This window comes from Caretta caretta, chromosome 7 (genome assembly GCF_965140235.1).
Source record: "Caretta caretta isolate rCarCar2 chromosome 7, rCarCar1.hap1, whole genome shotgun sequence".
Taxonomy (NCBI): domain Eukaryota; kingdom Metazoa; phylum Chordata; order Testudines; family Cheloniidae; genus Caretta; species Caretta caretta.
This window is the reverse complement of record NC_134212.1, coordinates 113,294,100-113,313,218: the sequence shown is the minus strand read 5'-3', so window position 1 is coordinate 113,313,218 and position 19,119 is coordinate 113,294,100. Positions and strand designations below refer to the sequence as shown.

General features: G+C 43.9%; 1 protein-coding gene across 5 annotated transcripts in view; it reads left to right on the top strand.

Moving 5' to 3' along the window:
• Positions 1-19,119, top strand: part of ATRNL1 (attractin like 1) — a 1,055,790-nt gene that overhangs the window by 172,081 nt on the left and 864,590 nt on the right. For all 5 annotated transcript variants that reach the window (XM_048857032.2, XM_048857033.2, XM_048857034.2 and 2 more), the window contains exon 11: positions 18,729-18,883. In XM_048857032.2, the coding sequence (XP_048712989.2) occupies positions 18,729-18,883 (155 nt within the window). The remainder of the gene's footprint in view (positions 1-18,728; positions 18,884-19,119) is intronic.

Here is a 19,119-nt window from a genome sequence, read left to right as displayed (position 1 = left end):
TTACTGTTTCTTGTGAGCTACTTACCTACCTTTTACTCTTCTGCCCCTTGACACTCAAAAATCTTTATTATTTTCATTGTGGTTTTAGATTTCTTTTAACTTCTTATAATCTTGCTTTGAGTTTCACTTAGAAGGCCTCTGAGCACTGCCAGTCAGACCCGAGCCATCAATTTCAGGGACTATCAAGATCAGCTATTTTGTCAGCTGTGACAGAGCGGTCATCCTTAATTCCTGCGAGTCAACAGCCCATGTCTGTGCTGATCGTGCAGGAGGCTTGTGCAGTGGCCAAAGATTTACTGTACCTGACAGTACTGCCCTCCCTCTTGCTGCAGATTGAGTACTCTTGTCCAGGCTTAGTGCAGCAGTCAAGATAATAGGCACTGGAGCACTGTATTAGAGTAGTGCACACCTCAGCCCGGTGCCAACTCCTGACTTATCTTCTGGGCCAGAACCAGGTCCTCCATCCCAAATGATACCAGTGGCTAAGAAACCTGTTATGCTTCCTCTGGCATCATGTCGGTACCTATCCAGATTGCAATCTCTAAGGACCCCTCCCGGTACTCTACCACCCTGGCTCTTGAAATATTCTGATTCCTTGTCAGATTGAGATAAAATTTCAAGTATTCTGGTACTGAGATTCTAGAGCTTCTTTCTGTTCCTGTTCCCATGCTTATCGGTGTGGTTCCAAGAGGACTTCTGCTAGAGACTGGATGGTTGGGTCGGATGTGCCTGGGGCCCAGTACCTTACCAGCCCCTGCAGTGGCCCTCTTGGATGCGTTGTTGGGTGTCTCCAACATCCAGATCTACTTCACTGCTCCCCAGCGGCTCTAGAACAGTTTGCATAGTGGGGGTGCTGAGAACTGTTGAACCAAACCGTAAACCTTGTATATAATGGAAACCACTTCAAGCCAGGGGCTACGGTAGCACGCCTAGTTCCTGCAGCTATGCAACTCCCTCACACAGGTTGATCTTCCAGGAGGGAGCCTTCTCCTGCCAGTACTGATAGACTATTTTATTAACTTAGTTGGAATATATGGGATAAAGGTGTTAACGTAAGTTAGTTGCTGTCCATTAAACAGTGTTAAACAAGCAATGGGGCTTGGTATACAAAGACATTAGTCTACTTAGCACCATGGCAAACATGTTGTTAAAAATCCTTTTAACACTTTATTAATAATACAGAAAAGAAGGAAAAATAATTAAAGCATTTGGAATGTAGAGTATTAAATAAGGTTTTCATTTTAACATCTCTTGTTCCCTTTTCCTTTAGTTGTAGACAGTTTTTAGAAGGAAAAAACCTCCACCCTGTTTGACAATCTCTTAGATGTCATTGCTACGGTTATAGTTGAAGTTCAGTCTTAGGAGGTAAAGCCTCCTTGTTTGACTCTTGATTTCGATGGAATCAAAGATGATGAGAACTGTTATCCCAGGTGGTGGTTGTGATCCAGCTGGAGCTGGTAGGGAATGTGATGTCATCTGGGTCCCCCTCTCTCTGGCCTATTTTGGTCAGGTCACCACTCAGGATCAGGGTGATGAAGGCCCAGGGTCCTAGGAAATGCTGGGGATGGCAGCCATGATAGTGAAGCTTGCTCCAGTAGCCTCTGTCAGTTCTTTCCATCTGTTTTCCTTGTTGTCCTTTCCCCACAAAATCTTTCTTCTAAAGACCCAAAAAGGGAGTGATGGATACAATAGTCAAACCCCTCATTATTTTATCTACCAGTTAGGCCTAATTATCTGACACACCAATTTTCGCTCATTCACTTCTGGCTCCACATCTGGTATTTAACCAGCATAATTTTAATACAATCTTTGAATTATGTCAACATGGCCTTTTTGGTTTAGATGAATTCAGTTATTTTGTCTCCCTTTCATATCTTTTCCCATCATCATTTGTTGTTATGGGTTATTGTAATATCTTCTGAACTTTTGCATATTTTGCACAGTTCAGCTCACAATTTAAGTAAATTCGTAGGCCCAGTTGTCACAACAGAAACATCAGTCAGAACTAGAATATTTTCTCTCTTGTCTCCTGTGCAGGCATCCTCCTTATTGCCTACTGAGGACTTTGTATCAGAGGCTGCTGCCCCTGCGGGCATCCTTGTCTCCTGATGAGGAGCTGGTACTACAGGCGACCACCCCAGTCCCAGGCGACTTTAAGGTGCATCAGGAGCTCCTCAAAAGAATGGCAGCCTCCCTGGGTATTCATATAGCACTAATGGAAGACAATACCCACAAGCTCATTGACGTTCTCCATCCCACTGGGACAGGGAAGGTTGCCTTGCCCAGAAATAAGGCCATTATGCAGCCAGCCAAAACAATCCGGCAAACCCATTCCTCCATTTCCACTAATTGCTACAAGATTGGAACAAAAAAGATAAAGTTCCATCTCCTGGGGTTGAGCAGTTTTATTTACATCCCACACCTAGGTCATTAGTGGTGGCTGCAGGGAATGAGAGGAGCTGACAGATCAGAGCTAAGGTTACCCTAAGAATAAAGATGGCAAGACGTTATGGCTAGAAAAAATATTCTACAACATCTCTGCAGTTCTGCGTTGCCAATTATAGTGCTCTGTTGTCTTAGTATGACTTTTCAAACTGGGAAGCAATATCCCAGTTTGCTAGTAAACTACTAGAGGATTCCAGGGAGCAGTTCCAGTCACTTGTTGCAAAGGAATGCCTTGTGTCTCATTCAGCTTTACAGGATTCTTCGGGTACAGTGGGTTCTGCAGCCAGAGCCAAGGTGATAGTGGTGACTACGCACAGAGCATCCTGGTCACTGGCCTCTGGGATTCCTGTGGAGGTACAACAAGGTACTGAGTACCTCCCTTTTGAAGGCTTTGTCTTGTACTCTAAGACAGATGAGGCTCTGCACACACTAAAGGACTCAAGGAGAGTACTCAAGTCCTTAGGCCTCTATGTGTCCATGACAAAGAGGATGAAATATTGCCTGCAGTACCAGCTCAGACAACAATATTATGCTTTCTGGCAGCCTGACCAGTCCATGTGGAGGTGTAAAGGTCACACAGGAGGATGTTCATGCCCTTTACTTCCTTGCTCTCTTTTTCTTGGCAGCCACAAGCCTCCAAGCAGCCATTGTCGATGACGAGGACAGTATCCTATCCAACCTGTATCTTATGGACCCTTCTCCATCTCTCTGGGACAAGTTGTCACCTTTTCTCTGGGCTTGTCAGTCCACCACCTTGGACAAGTAGGTGCTAAGAATGGTGGAATCGGGATATACCTTCCAGTTTCTTTCTATCCCCCACTTCCAACCCTCTGCTCCTGCTTCAGGGGCCCCTCTTATGTGTCTGTGCAAACACAAGAAGTACAGACTTTATTCTTTGGGAGTGATAGAGGAGATGCCCTCATTTCATCAGGGCAGGAGGTTTTATTCCAGATACTTTCTGATACCCAAAGCAGCTCTGACCCATTTTGGGCCTTCAGAACCTCAACAAATACATCAGGAAGTTGAAGTTCTGCATTGTATCCCTGGTTACAGTTACCCTTTCCCTAGATCTAGGAGAACGGCATGTTAACTTACTGGATGCCCACTTCCATATGGAAATCTATCCTGGCCACAGGAGATTCCTGAGGTTTGTTGTAGGAGGTGACCATTACCAGTTCACTATCCTGTCTTTTGACAAATTATCCGCTCCGAGGGTACTTACCAAATAAATGGTGGTAGTGGCTGCTTACTTATGCAAAAGAAACGTGTGTGTATCCTTATCTGGAAGACTGGTTGTTTTGTGGATGATCCATACATGATGTGCAAGTCGCTGTCCAGAAAATAACTGTCTGTTCAACATCCTGGACCTAAAGTGAAACAATTAGAAAAGTCAACTTCTGTGTACTTGCAGAGGATAGAATTAATTGGCTTAGTTTTGGCTTCAATCTCCTCCAGGGCTTTCTAGTTGCTTGCTAGTTCCCAACTATATGGGACTTCTCAGCATCCCTCAGTACCACCCTGAGATCACTGAGAGGAATTGTCTGTTTCTTGGGGATCATGGCAGCACGTACATTTGTCACTCCCCATGCTGGGCTGAACCTCTCTGATTCATTACCTAGACACGCCAGTGCGAATCCCAGAGAGGGTTCTGTTATCTCTCATCTGGAGGATGAGCTAAGACTTCTGCAGGGGAGTCTGTTTCACCCCTTCTCTCCTTTTCAAGACTTCAGTAATGGACACATCAGCATTCACGTGGGGAGCGTGTGTCAGTGACCTTTGAATTCAGGGATGTGGACTGCATATGAGGCCAAATTGGATGTAAATATTCTGGGTATGCCAGCACTTCACATTCAAAGTAAGACTGTTCAGACAACACCACTGCTGACTTCTCTGTGAAGGAACAGGGAGGAGCCATATCAGTTGGCCTCTCCCAAGAGGTTATCAAGCTGTGGAACTTGTGTATTTGGAGCTCAGTTACTCTCAAAGGGTCTCACCTGCATGGGGACCAAAACAGCCTCAAAGATTGTCTGAGCAGAGCATTCAGTCTGGATAACACATGGTCCCTCTGCACGAACTTGCTAGCCTTGGTGTTATGCGAAGGGGGTTTCTTTCTGTGGACCAGTTTGACTCACCAGAATAGGAAGCGTTCCAGTTTTTGCTCCAGGGTGAGCCCAGGATTAATATCAGATGCCTTCCTGTTTCTGTGGAACAAAGAGTTCCTATATGCATAACTGCCAATAACCCTGGTTTTCAGGGTGATCCTCAAGCTCAATAAAGATCATGGCAGGATGATCCTTATGGCCCCAGCCTGGCTGAGACAGACGTGGTATTCAAAACTGTAAACTATCCACTTGAGGACCTGTGCTGTTACTAGTAAACAGAGACCTGCTGTCATCTAACTGTAGGTGAGAAAAATCATCTTAAACAAAGATTGTATCTTGCTAGGTTACGTTTTAGACTTCAGGATACATGTTTTCACTGTATTTGTTTGTAAATATTTCTACCTTGGCATCACTTAATCCATGCATTTTTGTTAATAAACTTGTTTTGCTTTTGTTAGAAATCTTCAGTGCTGTATAAGTTCAGTAAAGTATGTGCTTCTAGAAAGCTAAAAGGTTGGCGTATTATACTGTCTCTGTAAAGGCAGTGAACCTAACACTTTCTTTGTGAGGGTCCAGTGAGAGGGATTGAGCCCTTTCTTTGTGAGGGTCCAGTGAGAGATACTAAGGTCAGCCTGCAAGGAGTAACCTGGTTGGACAAAGCCAGGGTGAGGCTTGTGGGCTGTTGGCTGGCTGCTGGGGTCACAGCTCTGGGTAAAAGCTGCACAGCCACAAGACCCCCAGGGTTACAAGGCAGACAGTGACTGAACCCATTACTGGCCTGGGTGAACCCCAAAAAGTCATACATGGTAAGATGGTTTTTACTTATCTCATCATGACCATATCCGCGAGGGGACTAAATAGATAGCCCATCAAAGACCCAACACCTTCCTGGATTTGAATTTGTTGTTGTTTGTGCTTATGGGCCCTCCCTTTGAACCACTGGCATCGTGCTCTCATTTTTAAACCTGTCAGTGGAGGTTGCCTTCCTGGTGGCCATCACCTCCTGTGGGGGGTAGGTGAGCTGAATGCATTGGTAATTGATCCACTGTACGTGGGTTTGTACAGTGACAAGATGTAGTTGAGACCACACATCAACTTCCTTTTGCATGCTTTCAACAGATATCGTGCACTGTCTGCACAATCAAGAGATGATGTAAATAAAGATAAGGCAGTCCTACAGTACCTCTTCTGATGACTCTGAACTCCACCACCTGGGGTAACAGCTTGAGAATCACCTACAGTGTAATAAGCATATGGAAGCACTCGAAGAAAAAATGGTTACATACCTTTCCATAACTGTTGTTCTTTGAGAAGATGGGGCGGGGTGACTCTGCCTTTATACACTCACTTTGCAGCACGAGGGCTCAGAGATGGCTAGGGTTGCCCCTACATGTTCTGGTAGGGAAAACTCTTCAGCACCATTTAACAAGGTGTGCACACATCTTCAGTGTAATGGACTTATGCAACGCATCTCAAAGAATAGCAGTGACAGAAAGGTTAAGTAAACATTTGTTTTCAGGAATTAATTGTAACATTGACTATCCATTTATATATAGTACATTATCTTTTGTGATATTTTTGAAAGTTTTCCTTTCCTTTTTAATTCTGTATCCATTTATAGCAGTTATACCACATTACAAGTGAACACTTACCCACAGTTACCACACAGTGGCCTCTGAGATATTGTATAATTTTCTTACACTTATGGTGTAAAGTAACTGGATTTCAGAATACCACGTTGTGGTATCTTTGGGTAAAACTTGACTTTTTATTGGCAACTTTTGAAGTATCATTGTTAGTTTTTAGCTTTATAGCACCAACATTGTACCCGGAAGGTAACATACAGGTATGAAGACAAAGCAATTTATGCTCCAGGGCACTTACAGTGTAAACAGATAACATACAAAGAAGGCAGGAGGTTGAAATGGAACAAAGAGAAGCATTGAGATTGATGTAAAAGTTAAGCTCAAGTCTTGTTAGTTTCTCAACATCTGCCTGATATATGTAGGAGAACACAGGGATCCTTTTTAAAAATTTTTTAAAGTGAATTTGAGGATGTGGAGGATGAATACAGGAGCCAACACTTACATAAGTTTCAGTGGGCACAAAACCCAAAAACATTTTAGCTTACCGTTTATTCTGAACTTTGCTATCTTTCCATCCCAAAATTGCCTACTTCCAGAACAAAACTGTTGGCAAAAGACATGTTTTTAAGACTGAGGTCTGGTATGTGTAGAATGCTATGTAGTGAGCAAGTGCTGCAAGTACTGAATTGCCCTCATCTGCCTTGAAATCACCAGTACCAGGGCTGATCACACCTTGCAGGATCGAATCCATACTGTAGTTTATAAACAACAATGGACTGTAAGAATAATTTAGTTTATTCTGTACCCTCATTTCCAGGGTTTAATATCTTGGCCATTTCATTTTGTTGATAAATGTGGCATAACAATAGTAGGTTTCTATGTGTTTTTTATTTAAATATTTTATTGGATTTTAAATGTGGACACACACACAAAAAATCAATTAATACTATTATATAACTATGAAAAAGAAGATATTGGACTAGATTCATACGTCTATCAAAACTGCTTTGCTGCTGCTCTAGTAGCCTTAAACCCAGCCTCCCAGTGCACGGGAATTTTCTGGTGGTATAGGTCCTTGTAGTACCTTTTGTACCACCCTTACTCTTGACTTCTGGTGTAAGGGACGTGGTTGAGGGATCTCTCTGGCTAATCCCCAGATACAAGAAAGCCCATTATAGTCTGTTTGTAGCTGTAGATAATATAGATCAGCCTTCAGTCTGGAGAATATAGGGCAGAGAATGAAGAATATGGTGGTACACATAAATGGAGTATATACTGCAGAGAGTCGTCTTTTGCATTCCATCCTGGCTCCACTACAGTGGGGATTTCAGCCACAATACCTGGTTTATCATCTTCTCTCTGACGTATTTGCACCTTTTCCCACGCTACCCCGTCCTTACCATGCCCTCCCTAAACCTGTTCTGCTAGCCACCTCTCACCTTATTCAGATACCTCCTAAAAACTAACTTTTGCTGTCTGACCTATGAAAAATTAGGGGAGGGAGTGGGGAAAAATAAAAGGAGCATGACCATTAAGATGTGTACGTGCCTCTTTGAGCTGAGTAAGCATGTGATCTTATTATTGTTACCCTTGTTCTTATACTACTTTTCCTGCTTTTTTTCATGTTTATAACCCTATTTGTAAGTATTTAAAGTTGCTACCACCACCAAACTAATACTGGTTACTGGGGAAGAGCTGTTTGGACGCATCTTTCCCCCCAAAATACTTCCCAAAACCTTGCACCCCACTTCCTGGACCAGGTTTGGTAAAAAGCCTCACCAATTTGCCTAGGTGACTACAGACCCAGACCCTTGGATCTTAAGAACAATGAACAATCCTCCCAACACTTGCACCCCCCCTTTCCTGGGAAATGTTGGATAAAAAGCCTCACCAGTTTGCATAGGTGACCACAGACCCAAACCCTTGGATCGGAGAACAATGAAAAAGCATTGTTTTCTTACAAGAAGACTTTTAATAAAAATAGAAGTAAATAGAAATAAAGAAATCCCCCCTGTAAAATCAGGATGGTAGATACCTTACAGGGTAATTAGATTCAAAACATAGAGAACCCCTCTAGGCATCTAGCACATTTTGGACACTGAAAAATAATGATAAAAGCAGTATAATGTATTGAAAAATATGTTGGCCATAAAATATTAAGTTGTTAGGCCAAAAATTATTTAAAAGGTGAAGCTAATTTTAGGTTGGTGAAACACACTTTTGTGTGTTTCGTGCTCTATCTGCAAAATTTATTCATTATAAATAACAAAACAAATGCAACCCACACTTAGTTAAAAAATATGGAGGCTAAAAGTGGAAGCAGTTTGAAAGGTATGGCTTTGCTTATGGATGTGCTGACTTATTCTCTTTTATTAGCATCACAGAAAAAAAATTAGGTACTGCAGGTAGTCATTACTGTCTTCTTTTATGGTATTTTTACAAAAAAGGGTTTTTGAAGGGCAAGATTCTGTATTTAGGTTCAACACCCACCTCCCAGCATCTTTCCGCACAATAATTCTTATATTTGTTTAATTATGTCTCTAATTTTTTAGTCGATTGACATGATATCAAAGCAGTGAGACATACTGTCACATAAGGGATTCACAATGATGTAAAAATGATGGTAAAAACATCAGTGCACCCCTAGGGAGACTGTGTTATGAAATTAGAAAGAAAGAAAGAATGTTAGCTCAGAGCAATGTTAATGTGAAGTTTAATGGCAAAACAGTTTCATTATGTATTTATGCAGAGTACAGTAATGTAATTCATTGTACAGGTCTGATCAAGCAACCTCTTTGACTACTTACATGGATAAGGGTTTGTAGGATTGGGCCCTGGGATTGGAGGCAATGTAGAGGAAATTCCTTACTGGCGGTCTTATCCGCTCCCACAAAAGACCCTGGTGCTGCTCCTGTTCTGAGTTGAGGGTATAAAAAATGGAGCTGCCACACCTACCCTTCTATTTCTTCTTACTGTTTGTGCTCAGTGGTCAGAACATTCTGTCAGTTGTTCCTCTGAACTTCCAGTTAGTATTTTTTGCTAGTTTGTTCTTCGAATGGGCCTTTCTTTCTCTTTCTCTCTTGCTTTCTCATTAGTAAATCAGGTTTCAGAGTGGTAGCCATGTTAGTTTGTATCAGCAAAAAGAACAAGGAGTACTTGTGGCACCTTAGAGACTAAAATTTATTTGGGCATAAGCTTTTGTGGGCTAAAACCCACTTCATCGGATGCATGCTTTTTCCACTGCCTGCATCCGATGAAGAGGGTTTTAGCCCACCAAAGCTTATGCCCAAATAAATTTTAGTCTCTAAGGTGCCACAAGTACTCCTCATTCTTTTTATTAGTAAATCAGTGGACTCTGGGCTGTGCCAGCTACTGGGGGAACCTGTGCCTATATCTCCCAGCTTCAAACCTTGTTCTGGGAGTTGCAAACTGGTGTCTGTGAGTGACCCTCGCTCTTGTTGCCTGAACTGCTTGAGTGTGGGTCAGCTCAAGGACAGATGTCTATTTTGCTCAGGCTCCAAGACAAAAAGGGCAAGATGCTAAGAGTAGAACACGTCAGCTACATCATTGTGGAGGTCACCCTTTACCCTCCATTGCTACTGCCTCAATCTGTTAGAGGGATTCCTATCTGTCTAGGAATGCTCCTCCAGCCCTACCAGAAGGCAGAGAAAGGAGGAGATACACTGCACCAGGGCATTGCTCAAAGAGACCTAAATTCTCAGAGCTCTTTTGGCCTCCAAAGCTAAAGCAAGATATGGTTTCTGCATCATCAGAATCCTCAGTGCTGGACTCTTTGGCCTCGGATTCTAGCCATGCCAGTTCCAAAGGTACAGCTCAGCCCTTTGGCTTGCTGCTCTGTGACACCACTCCATAATTGTTCGATCAGGGCAGAGCCATTGACTCTGTTTCACAAGCCAGGACTGTTGAGGGCTGCTGCTTTTCCTAGAGAAGGCACTAGAGTGGTCACCCTTGATCACAGCAGAACAAAGGCCTGTCTTGATACCACAGGCTGACAGAGCTGAGAAAGATCTCACGAGCCTGTTGGTACTGCCCTCACCAGCTGCTCAGACTGATAGTGTCTTGCTGGAGCTGCCTCATGAAGTGCATGTGTTGCCTTCAGTGTTTGGGTCTGCTATGGTACCAGCATCTTCAGGTCTGGTACAGCAGCCATTGATTATGAAGCCAGCTCAGAGACCAGCAGTAAGTGCTGTGCCTCAGTGCATGGTGCTGATAGCCAGGAAGCCTTTGATGTGACTGTTATCATAGAACTGGAAGGGACCTCGAGACATCATCTAGTCCAGTCCCCTGCACTCAAAGAAGGACTAAGTATTATCTAGACCATCCCTGACAGGTGTTTGTCCAACCTGCTCCTAAAAATCTCCAATGATGGAGATTCCACAACCTCCGAAGGCAATTTATTCCAGTGCTTAACCACTTTGACAGTTAGGAATTTTTTCCGAATGTCCAACCTAAACCGCCCTTGCTGCAATTTAAGCCCATTGCTTCTAGTCCTATCCTCAGAGGTTAAGAACAAATTTTCTCCCTCCTTCTTGTAACAACCTTTTATGTACTTGAAAACTGTTATCATGTCCCCTCTGAGTCTTCTCTTCTCCAGACTAAACAAACCCAATTTTTTCAATCTTCTCTCATAGGTCATGTTTTCTAGACCTGTAATCATTTTTGTTGCTCTTCTCTGCACTTTCTCCAATTTATCCACATCTTTCCTGAAATGTGGCACCCACAACTGGACACAGTTTCCCAGATGAGGCCTAATCAGCGCGGAGTAGAGAGGAAGAATTACTTCTCGTGTCTTGCTTAGAATACTACTGATAATATATCCCAGAATGATGATTGCTTTTTTTGCAATAGCATTACACTGTTGACTCATATTTAGCTTGTGATTCACTATGATCCCCAGATTCCTTTCTGCAGTACTCCTTCCTAGGCAGTCATTTCCAATTTTGTATGTGTACACCTGATTGTTCCTTCCTAAGTGGAGTACTTTGCATTTGTCCTTATTGAATTTCATCCTATCTACTTCAGACCATGTCTCCAGTTTGTCCAGATCATTTGAATTTTAATCCTATCCTCCAAAGCACTTGCAACACTCCCCAGCTTAGTATTGTCTGCAAACTTTATAAGTGTACTCTCTATGCTATTATCTAAATCATTGGTACTCTCACTCCCAATCTTCAATAATGCTATCTCTGATACCTTGCATTCCTGGTCTGGGGAGTACTCCTTCTCCCATCCTATGTCTCCCAGTACAGGAATCCAGGGCATCCTCTAGGGATCATTGTTGCTCTCATAGGAGTTGTCTTGACAAAAGAAGATTGAGAGACTGAAGGGCTGAGTCTAAGCACACTTGGCCTCTGTTACCGTGCCAGCCCCATCACTGTCTCTACTGGATACCATGAGGGATGCCTCTGGATTCTAGATTATCATCTCCACTGCACTACAGAAACTAGTCCCAGAGGAAGGAATACTGCCACCCGAAACTGATAAGACTATTGGATGTCTGTACCAGCCAATTGCTACACTACTGAAATATATCCCCACGGGCAAAGTTTCCTTGTTACAGTACTGGTAGGCTGCTTGACTCCAATATCAGCCTTCACTGAGGGGCCAAGGCTCAGGATTATCCGTTGTTGGCTTCAGACAGGCCTTATGCAACTGCATTTCTCAACCAGCCCCAAGAGGGTTGTACCTGCCCCCTTTGAATATGTCATCTTCCTAAACAGATGAGGCCCTGATACTGAAATCATCTTCTCTGGTACTGAATGATTTTAAGGCCTACCAGGCACTCCTGAGAAGGATGGCTATATAAATACAGCTTGTGAAAGAAAATCCTCACAAGATCAGACATTTTACACCCAGCTAGGTCATAGAAAGTTTCTCTTCTTATAAATGAAGCAGCTATGCAGCCTGTAAGTCTATTAAACTTTATAGCAAGCTCCAACATCTTTCATGCCAATGAAAAAGCTCACAGAGCACAAGTCCCAGATTCCCTCTCAGGTGTATGAACAGTTTTATCAAAATGCCACACCATCCTCTCGAGTGGTGGCAGCAGAAAATAAAATAAACTTCCAAGACAGAGCAAAAGTGCTTCGTAAGGATAAGGATGCAAAAAAAAGTTGGACCTCTTTGGCTGAAAAATATATTCAGCAGAGGGATTAAAATGGTGCAAAGCAAGCTATCAGGCTCTGTCGATCTGTTGTGAATATTCATATTGGGATGCCATCTTGAAATTCCTTAATAAAACTTCCTGAGGACTTCAAGGCTCAGTGTCAGTCTCTCCTGGAGGAAGGTTATACAGTCACAAGGTCTGCTCTACATGCTTCTTTGGTTGCAGTGGACTCAGCTGCCAAAGTCATGGCAATAGCCGTAACCATGCACCATATACATGGCTCCAGGCTTTGCGAATTCTTGCCAAAGTCTAACAAACCACTGAAGATCTCCCCTTCAAGGGCTGTGATTTATTTTCCTTGAAATGGATAAGGCACTGCATACATTTAAAAGGGCAGTGTTGAAATCCCTGGGTCTCTCTAGATCAGCTGGGAAGAGAACAAAGTTTCACCCCCCACCCACATCCACTGCTTCCTCATCCAGGCAGTTGCATGCCTCTTTACAGCCTATTTGACTTCTTCCTCAAGGACAGTATGTAAACTATACCAGATCTTACAAGCTTCCCCTCAGTCCCCATGAGACCACGCTGTCACATTTTCTAAGTGTGTAGCAGTCCATCACCTCCAACAATTGGGTGCTAAGCTTGGTGGAATTGGGATATACCCTCCAATTCCTGTCTTTCCCACCTTCCCTGTCCCTTTTCAGGGACTCTTCTCTCAAATCAGTTTTGAGGCAAGAAGAGTGGAATCTACATTCTTGGGAAACACCGAAGTACCCCTCTGAATCAGTACTTCCTAATACCCAGAGCAAAAGGGGATCTCAGGCTTATTCTGGACCTTTGGTACCTAATAAATAAATCAAGAAGTTTTGGTTCTGCATGTTTTCCCTAGCAACTATTACCCCTTCATTAGATCCAGGAGATTGGTATGCTGCCCTAGACTCAAAGGACGCATATTTCCATGCATAAAGCCATTCACCCTGGCCACAGGAAATTTCTCGTGTTCATAGCAAGAGGGGACCAGTTTACAGTTATACCCTTTGGCCTATCATCTTCATTGAGGGTTTTCATGAAATGCATGGCAGTGGTGGCTCCATGCCTCCACCACTGGATGCCCAGATGTACCCTTACCAGGGTGATTGGCTTCTGTGGAGCTGCTCCCTTCATGGGGTGGAGAAATACATTAATGAAACACTCTAGCTGCTTAATGCATAGGTTTGGAATTAACAGATAGAAATTGACCATAGCACCCCTCCAGAGAATAGAATTTATCGGTGCAGTTCTGGATTCAATCCTAGGCAGGGCCTTTCTCCCGCCAGTAAGACTCCTAGCCATCCAAGACTTCTGTGTGCCCCTCAGACATCAGTGAGAAATTGCCTCAAGCTCCTGGAGCGTATGGTGGCATGCAATTACATGAACCCAAATGCCAGACTTCATCTCAGAGGGATACAGTCATGATTCAGGTCGGTGTACTGCCTTCAGATACATCACCTGGATGTACTGGTATGCATCCCTGGCAAAATCTTATCCTCACTGGATTGGTGGATGAGCCACAACAATGTCTGCAGGAGACTTCTTCTCCCTGCCTTTTCTTTCCATGACTTGAGTAATAGATGCTTCAGTTATGGGGTGGGGAGACCATCTGGGAGTTTGGCAAGCTCAAAGCTTGTGGTCCAATCAAGAGATGGGACTGCACATAACATTCTAGAGCTATGGGCAAACTCCATAGAGGGTCACCAGTTCCTACCCATTTACACAACAGAGCTGTCCAAATACTTGCCAATAACACCACATCAGTGTTGTGCATTAACAAGCAGGGGGGAAAGCCAGATCAAAGAGCCTCTGCCAGGAGGCAGTCAGGCTGCGGAACTTCTGCATATAAAATTCCTTGTCACTTGTAGCATCACACCTGTGGGGGTTCACAATGTCATAGTAGACAGATTAAGCAAATCCTTCACCTTGCATCATGAGTGGTCCCCAAACACACTTATTCTAAGATCAGTGGTTCAAATAGGAGGAATCCTAACTGTGGACTTAATCACAACCCATCAGAACTGCTCCCAGTTCTGTCTGAGGGCAGGCCACAGCCCAGGGTCTATCTCAGGGGTGTTTCTTTTCCCTTGCGGCAAGGACCTGCTCGACTCCTATCCCCTTTTCCCAATACCACTTATTTCCAAGGCCATCCTCAAGGTGAAGCAGGACCAAGACAAAATGATACTCATTGTGGCACCCTGGGCATGACAACTGTGGTATTCAGACCTCTGCAAGCTGTCAGTCAAGGAACCTCTTCCCCAGCCTCCACTCAAGAACCTGATATCGCATGATCACAGTTGGGTGTTACACCCAAACCATCAACTTCATGGCCTGGTTCCTCAGTGGCTAGACCCTGAGGAGGCACTTTGTTATGAAATGTCTCACTTAATAGTAGGAACCTATCCACAATGGCTATTCGCTTTAGTAAGCGGAAGCAATTTTCCATCTGGGCAATTAAACATGGACTGTCCTTGGCCTATGCAGACTATTCTTCAAAAAACTTGGACTATTTGTGACACCTGAAAGAGTCAGGTTTGACTGTCAGCTCCATCAGGGTGCACCTGGCTGCAATTTCAGTGTTTCACTTCCATATCATGGGGAGGACTGTTTTTCTCTAAACCAATGACTACAGGTTCTCAAAAGACCTAGATGGGATGATTCCACCCATTAGCGACCCTGCTGCACATGGGGATTTGAATTTAGTTCTCAGTACTTATGGGGTTCATTAGCTTCCTGTTTGGGGTTACACTTTTTAGCAAAGGTAGCTTTTTGGTAACCATCACATCACGAGGAGAGTAGGAGAACTGCATGTCCTAGTAACAGGTTTCAGAGTAACAGCCGTGTTAGTCTGTATTCGCAAAAAGAAAGAGTGCTTGTGGCACCTTAGAGACTAACCAATTTATTTGAGCATGAGCTTTCGTGAGCTACAGCTCACTTCATCGGATGCATACCGTGGAAACTGCAGCAGATATTATATACACACAGAGATCATGAAACAATACCTCCTCCCACCCCACTGTCCTGCTGGTAATAGCTTATCTAAAGTGATCATCAAGTTGGGCCATTTCCAGGACAAATCCAGGTTTTCTCACCCTCCACTCCCCTACACACAAACTCACTCTCCTGCTGGTAATAGCTCATCCAATAATAATAAACAATGGTCACATAAACACCACCCTATACCGGAAACCTACTGACCGCTATTCCTACCTACATGCCTCCAGCTTTCACCCTGACCACACCACACGATCCATCGTCTACAGCCAAGCTCTGCGATACAACCGCATTTGCTCCAACCCCTCAGACAGAGACAAACACCTACAAGATCTCTGTCAAGCTTTCTTACAACTACAATACCCACCTGCGGAAGTGAAGAAACAGATTGATAGAGCCAGAAGAGTTCCCAGAAGTTACCTACTACAGGACAGGCCTAACAAAGAAAATAACAGAACGCCACTAGCCGTCACCTTCAGCCCCCAACTAAAACCCCTCCAGCGCATTATTAAGGATCTACAACCTATCCTGAAGGATGACCCAACACTCTCACAAATCTTGGGAGACAGGCCAGTCCTTGCCTACAGACAGCCCCGCAACCTGAAGCAAATACTCACCAACAACCACATACCACACAACAGAACCACTAACCCAGGAACTTATCCTTGCAACAAAGCCCGTTGCCAACTGTGCCCACATATCTATTCAGGGAACACCATCACAGGGCCTAATAACATCAGCCACACTATCAGAGGCTCGTTCACCTGCACATCCACCAATGTGATATATGCCATCATGTGCCAGCAATGCCCCTCTGCCGTGTACGTTGGGCAAACTGGACAGTCTCTACGTAAAAGAATAAATGGACACAAATCAGATGTCAAGAATTATAACATTCATAAACCAGTCGAAGAACACTTCAATCTCTCTGGTCACGCAATCACAGACATGAAGGTCGCTATCTTAAAACAAAAAAACTTCAAATCCAGACTCCAGCGAGAAACTGCTGAATTGGAATTCATTTGCAAATTGGATACTATTAATTTAGGCTTAAATAGAGACTGGGAGTGGCTAAGTCATTATGCAAGGTAGCCTATTTCCCCTTGTTTTTTCCTACCCCCCCCCCCCCAGACGTTCTGGTTAAACTTGGATTTAAACTTGGAGAGTGGTCAGTTTGGATGAGCTATTGCCAGCAGGAGAGTGAGTTTGTGTGTGTGTGTGTGTGTGTGTGTGTGTGCCCGCCCCCCGGGGGAGAAAGGGGGGGTGAGAGAGCCTGGTTTTGTGCTGGGCATGGCCCACCTTGATTACCATGCACATTGTAGGGAGCGTGGTCACTTTGGATGAGCTATTACCAGCAGGAGAGTGAGTTTGTGTGTAGGGGGGTGGAGGGTGAGAAAACCTGGATTTGTGCTGGAAATGGCCCAACTTGATGATCACTTTAGATAAGCTATTACCAGCAGGACAGTGGGGTGGGAGGAGGTGTTGTTTCATGATCTCTGTGTGTATATAATATCTGCTGCAGTTTCCACGGTATGCATCCGATGAAGTGAGCTGTAGCTCACGAAAGCTCATGCTCAAATAAATTGGTTAGTCTCTAAGGTGCCACAAGTACTCCTTTTCTTTATGTCCTAGTAACAGAACCTCCATACGCTGTTTGTTTTCTTCCAGGACAAGGTATAGCTTAGGCCACATCCTACGTTTTTTCCCAAAGGAGAGTCTGATTTTCATCTCAACCAGTCATCTTTACAAAGAAGATTTACCAGTTTTCTTTACAAAGCTACATTTCCATAAAGACAAACAAAAGCTCCACCCTTTGGATGTTTGCCAAGCCCTGGCTTTTTATCTAGACAGAACCAAAGCCATTTTGGCTCTCTTCCCAACTGTTAGTTTCCCATGCATAATTAATGAGGAGACATACTGCAACAGCATAGTGGATCACCAGCTGCACTGTCATGTTACAACACCCGTATGGAAAAGTCTGTGCATTCAGCCAGAGCTCACTCAGCATCCACAGCCTTTCTGGGTAATGCCCTAGTAATGTAGTTCACAGTCCATGCCTTTGCTATTGTAGGGAAAACAGTTTTGCAGTCCCTTTTCCAAAGAGACTCCTAGCCTCACCTTCCTGAAAACTACTTTGGAGTCACCTAGTCTAATGGAAATATTCAATCACTAAAAGAAGAAAGAGTGGTCACTCCTCTTTTGTAACTGTTGTTCTTTGACCTATATTGTATATGTCTAGAGCCCTGTGCGGATACAAAAATGTGGATCCGCATTTGCCAAGATCAACCCATGATCCAACCAGCGATCTGCTAGCTGTCTTTTACCTGTATCTGCATCCGCACCTGCAGCAGCAGGCGGTCTCACAAGGGCTAGCAACGGGGGATGCGGGGGTGACTTGCAGGGAAGAGGCAGTGCGAGGGCGGGAACTGGGGGTAAGGGGCAGCACAGGGAGATTCAGAGGAGAAGGGGTGGCACGGCAGGGTGTGGGGGGAGGGGGCATTGCATCACGTGCTGCTTCCAGGGGCTCACGAGCGACGGCACACGGCAGCAGCAGTGCATGTTGCGTCACAGTGGGGTGAAGGGGTGGGGTGACATGGCCCTGCCGCTCCAATCCCCATGGCAGGGGCAGGCCTGGGACTGGGAGCGCAGCCAGTGCTGCTGGGCCGGGCTATGGTAGAGAGGCTGGTGCTGTCCAAGGAGCCCAAGATGCTGGACAGGCAGCAGCACAGCGAGCGGGTGCTGGACAGCCCTGACTCCGACCTGCTGCCTGCCCCGAGCATGCTGCGCCCCCCCATGCAGGGCTCTACACATGTCCATTACATGACACACCCTCCATCCCCAATACTTTGGAGTCTTTCATCTAAGAGTCTGGTGTGAAGGAATTGAAAGGGGGGCATGGCAGCTTCGCCCTTTGTACCTTTTGCTTGCACCATGAGCGACACCATGGTGCAGGCATGGCTGCCTCTGTGGGAGCCGCTAGAGGTAGGTCCCTGGCACCAGTGCATGAAATGCGCACACACCTAGCAGAATGGATATATGCAACATATCTGAAAGGAGAATAACTGTTCTTTCTCTAGCCAAAAAATTACGTGTGCACATGCTAATAGAAATGTTCGGTTAAAAGTTAATCTTTTTTTAGGCAAGCATATTTTCTGAGTAATTCATTAGCTGATCTAATTTTTTAGATAAATCAGTTGGTAAAATAAGAAAATGTATGTTATGATTTTGATTTTTTAAATTGAATTAGAAACAGTTATGATATGAGCAAATTTATTATCTCAGAAATGATCAGCATATTTTATATTATATTCACTGGGTACCCTACTTAACTTTACTGGTTTTCTTGTGTTTTCTGTAGGAACCCTAGCTATAACTGTTATCTATTATAAAAGCGATAGGCTTTTAATATATTATAATGTATTATTTTATTCTTATATTTTCTAGGACTATTTTGAAAGAGAGTGGTTTTGCAAAGTATCTTCATTCAGCTGTCTTAATAAGTGGAGCTCTGCTGATTTTTGGCGGAAACACCCATAATGATACTTCTCTGAGTAATGGTGCAAAGTGCTTTTCGGCTGACTTTCTGGCATATGACATAGGTAGGTACTGCACATAAAATTTAATTATCGGGTGATGTTTAAGAATCACAGCCTTGATTTATGAAGCATATAAGAATTGATTCATAAAAGGTCTATGTATCTCTTACATTTGAACTATGAAAGTTTATAAGCTATTTTTGTTAGGATGTGAGACAAAGCAGGTTTTTTTGTTTTTTCATTATTACTTTGTGTAGTTTCTTAGATGTGGGATGCAAGCCAAAAAATTATGTAAAACT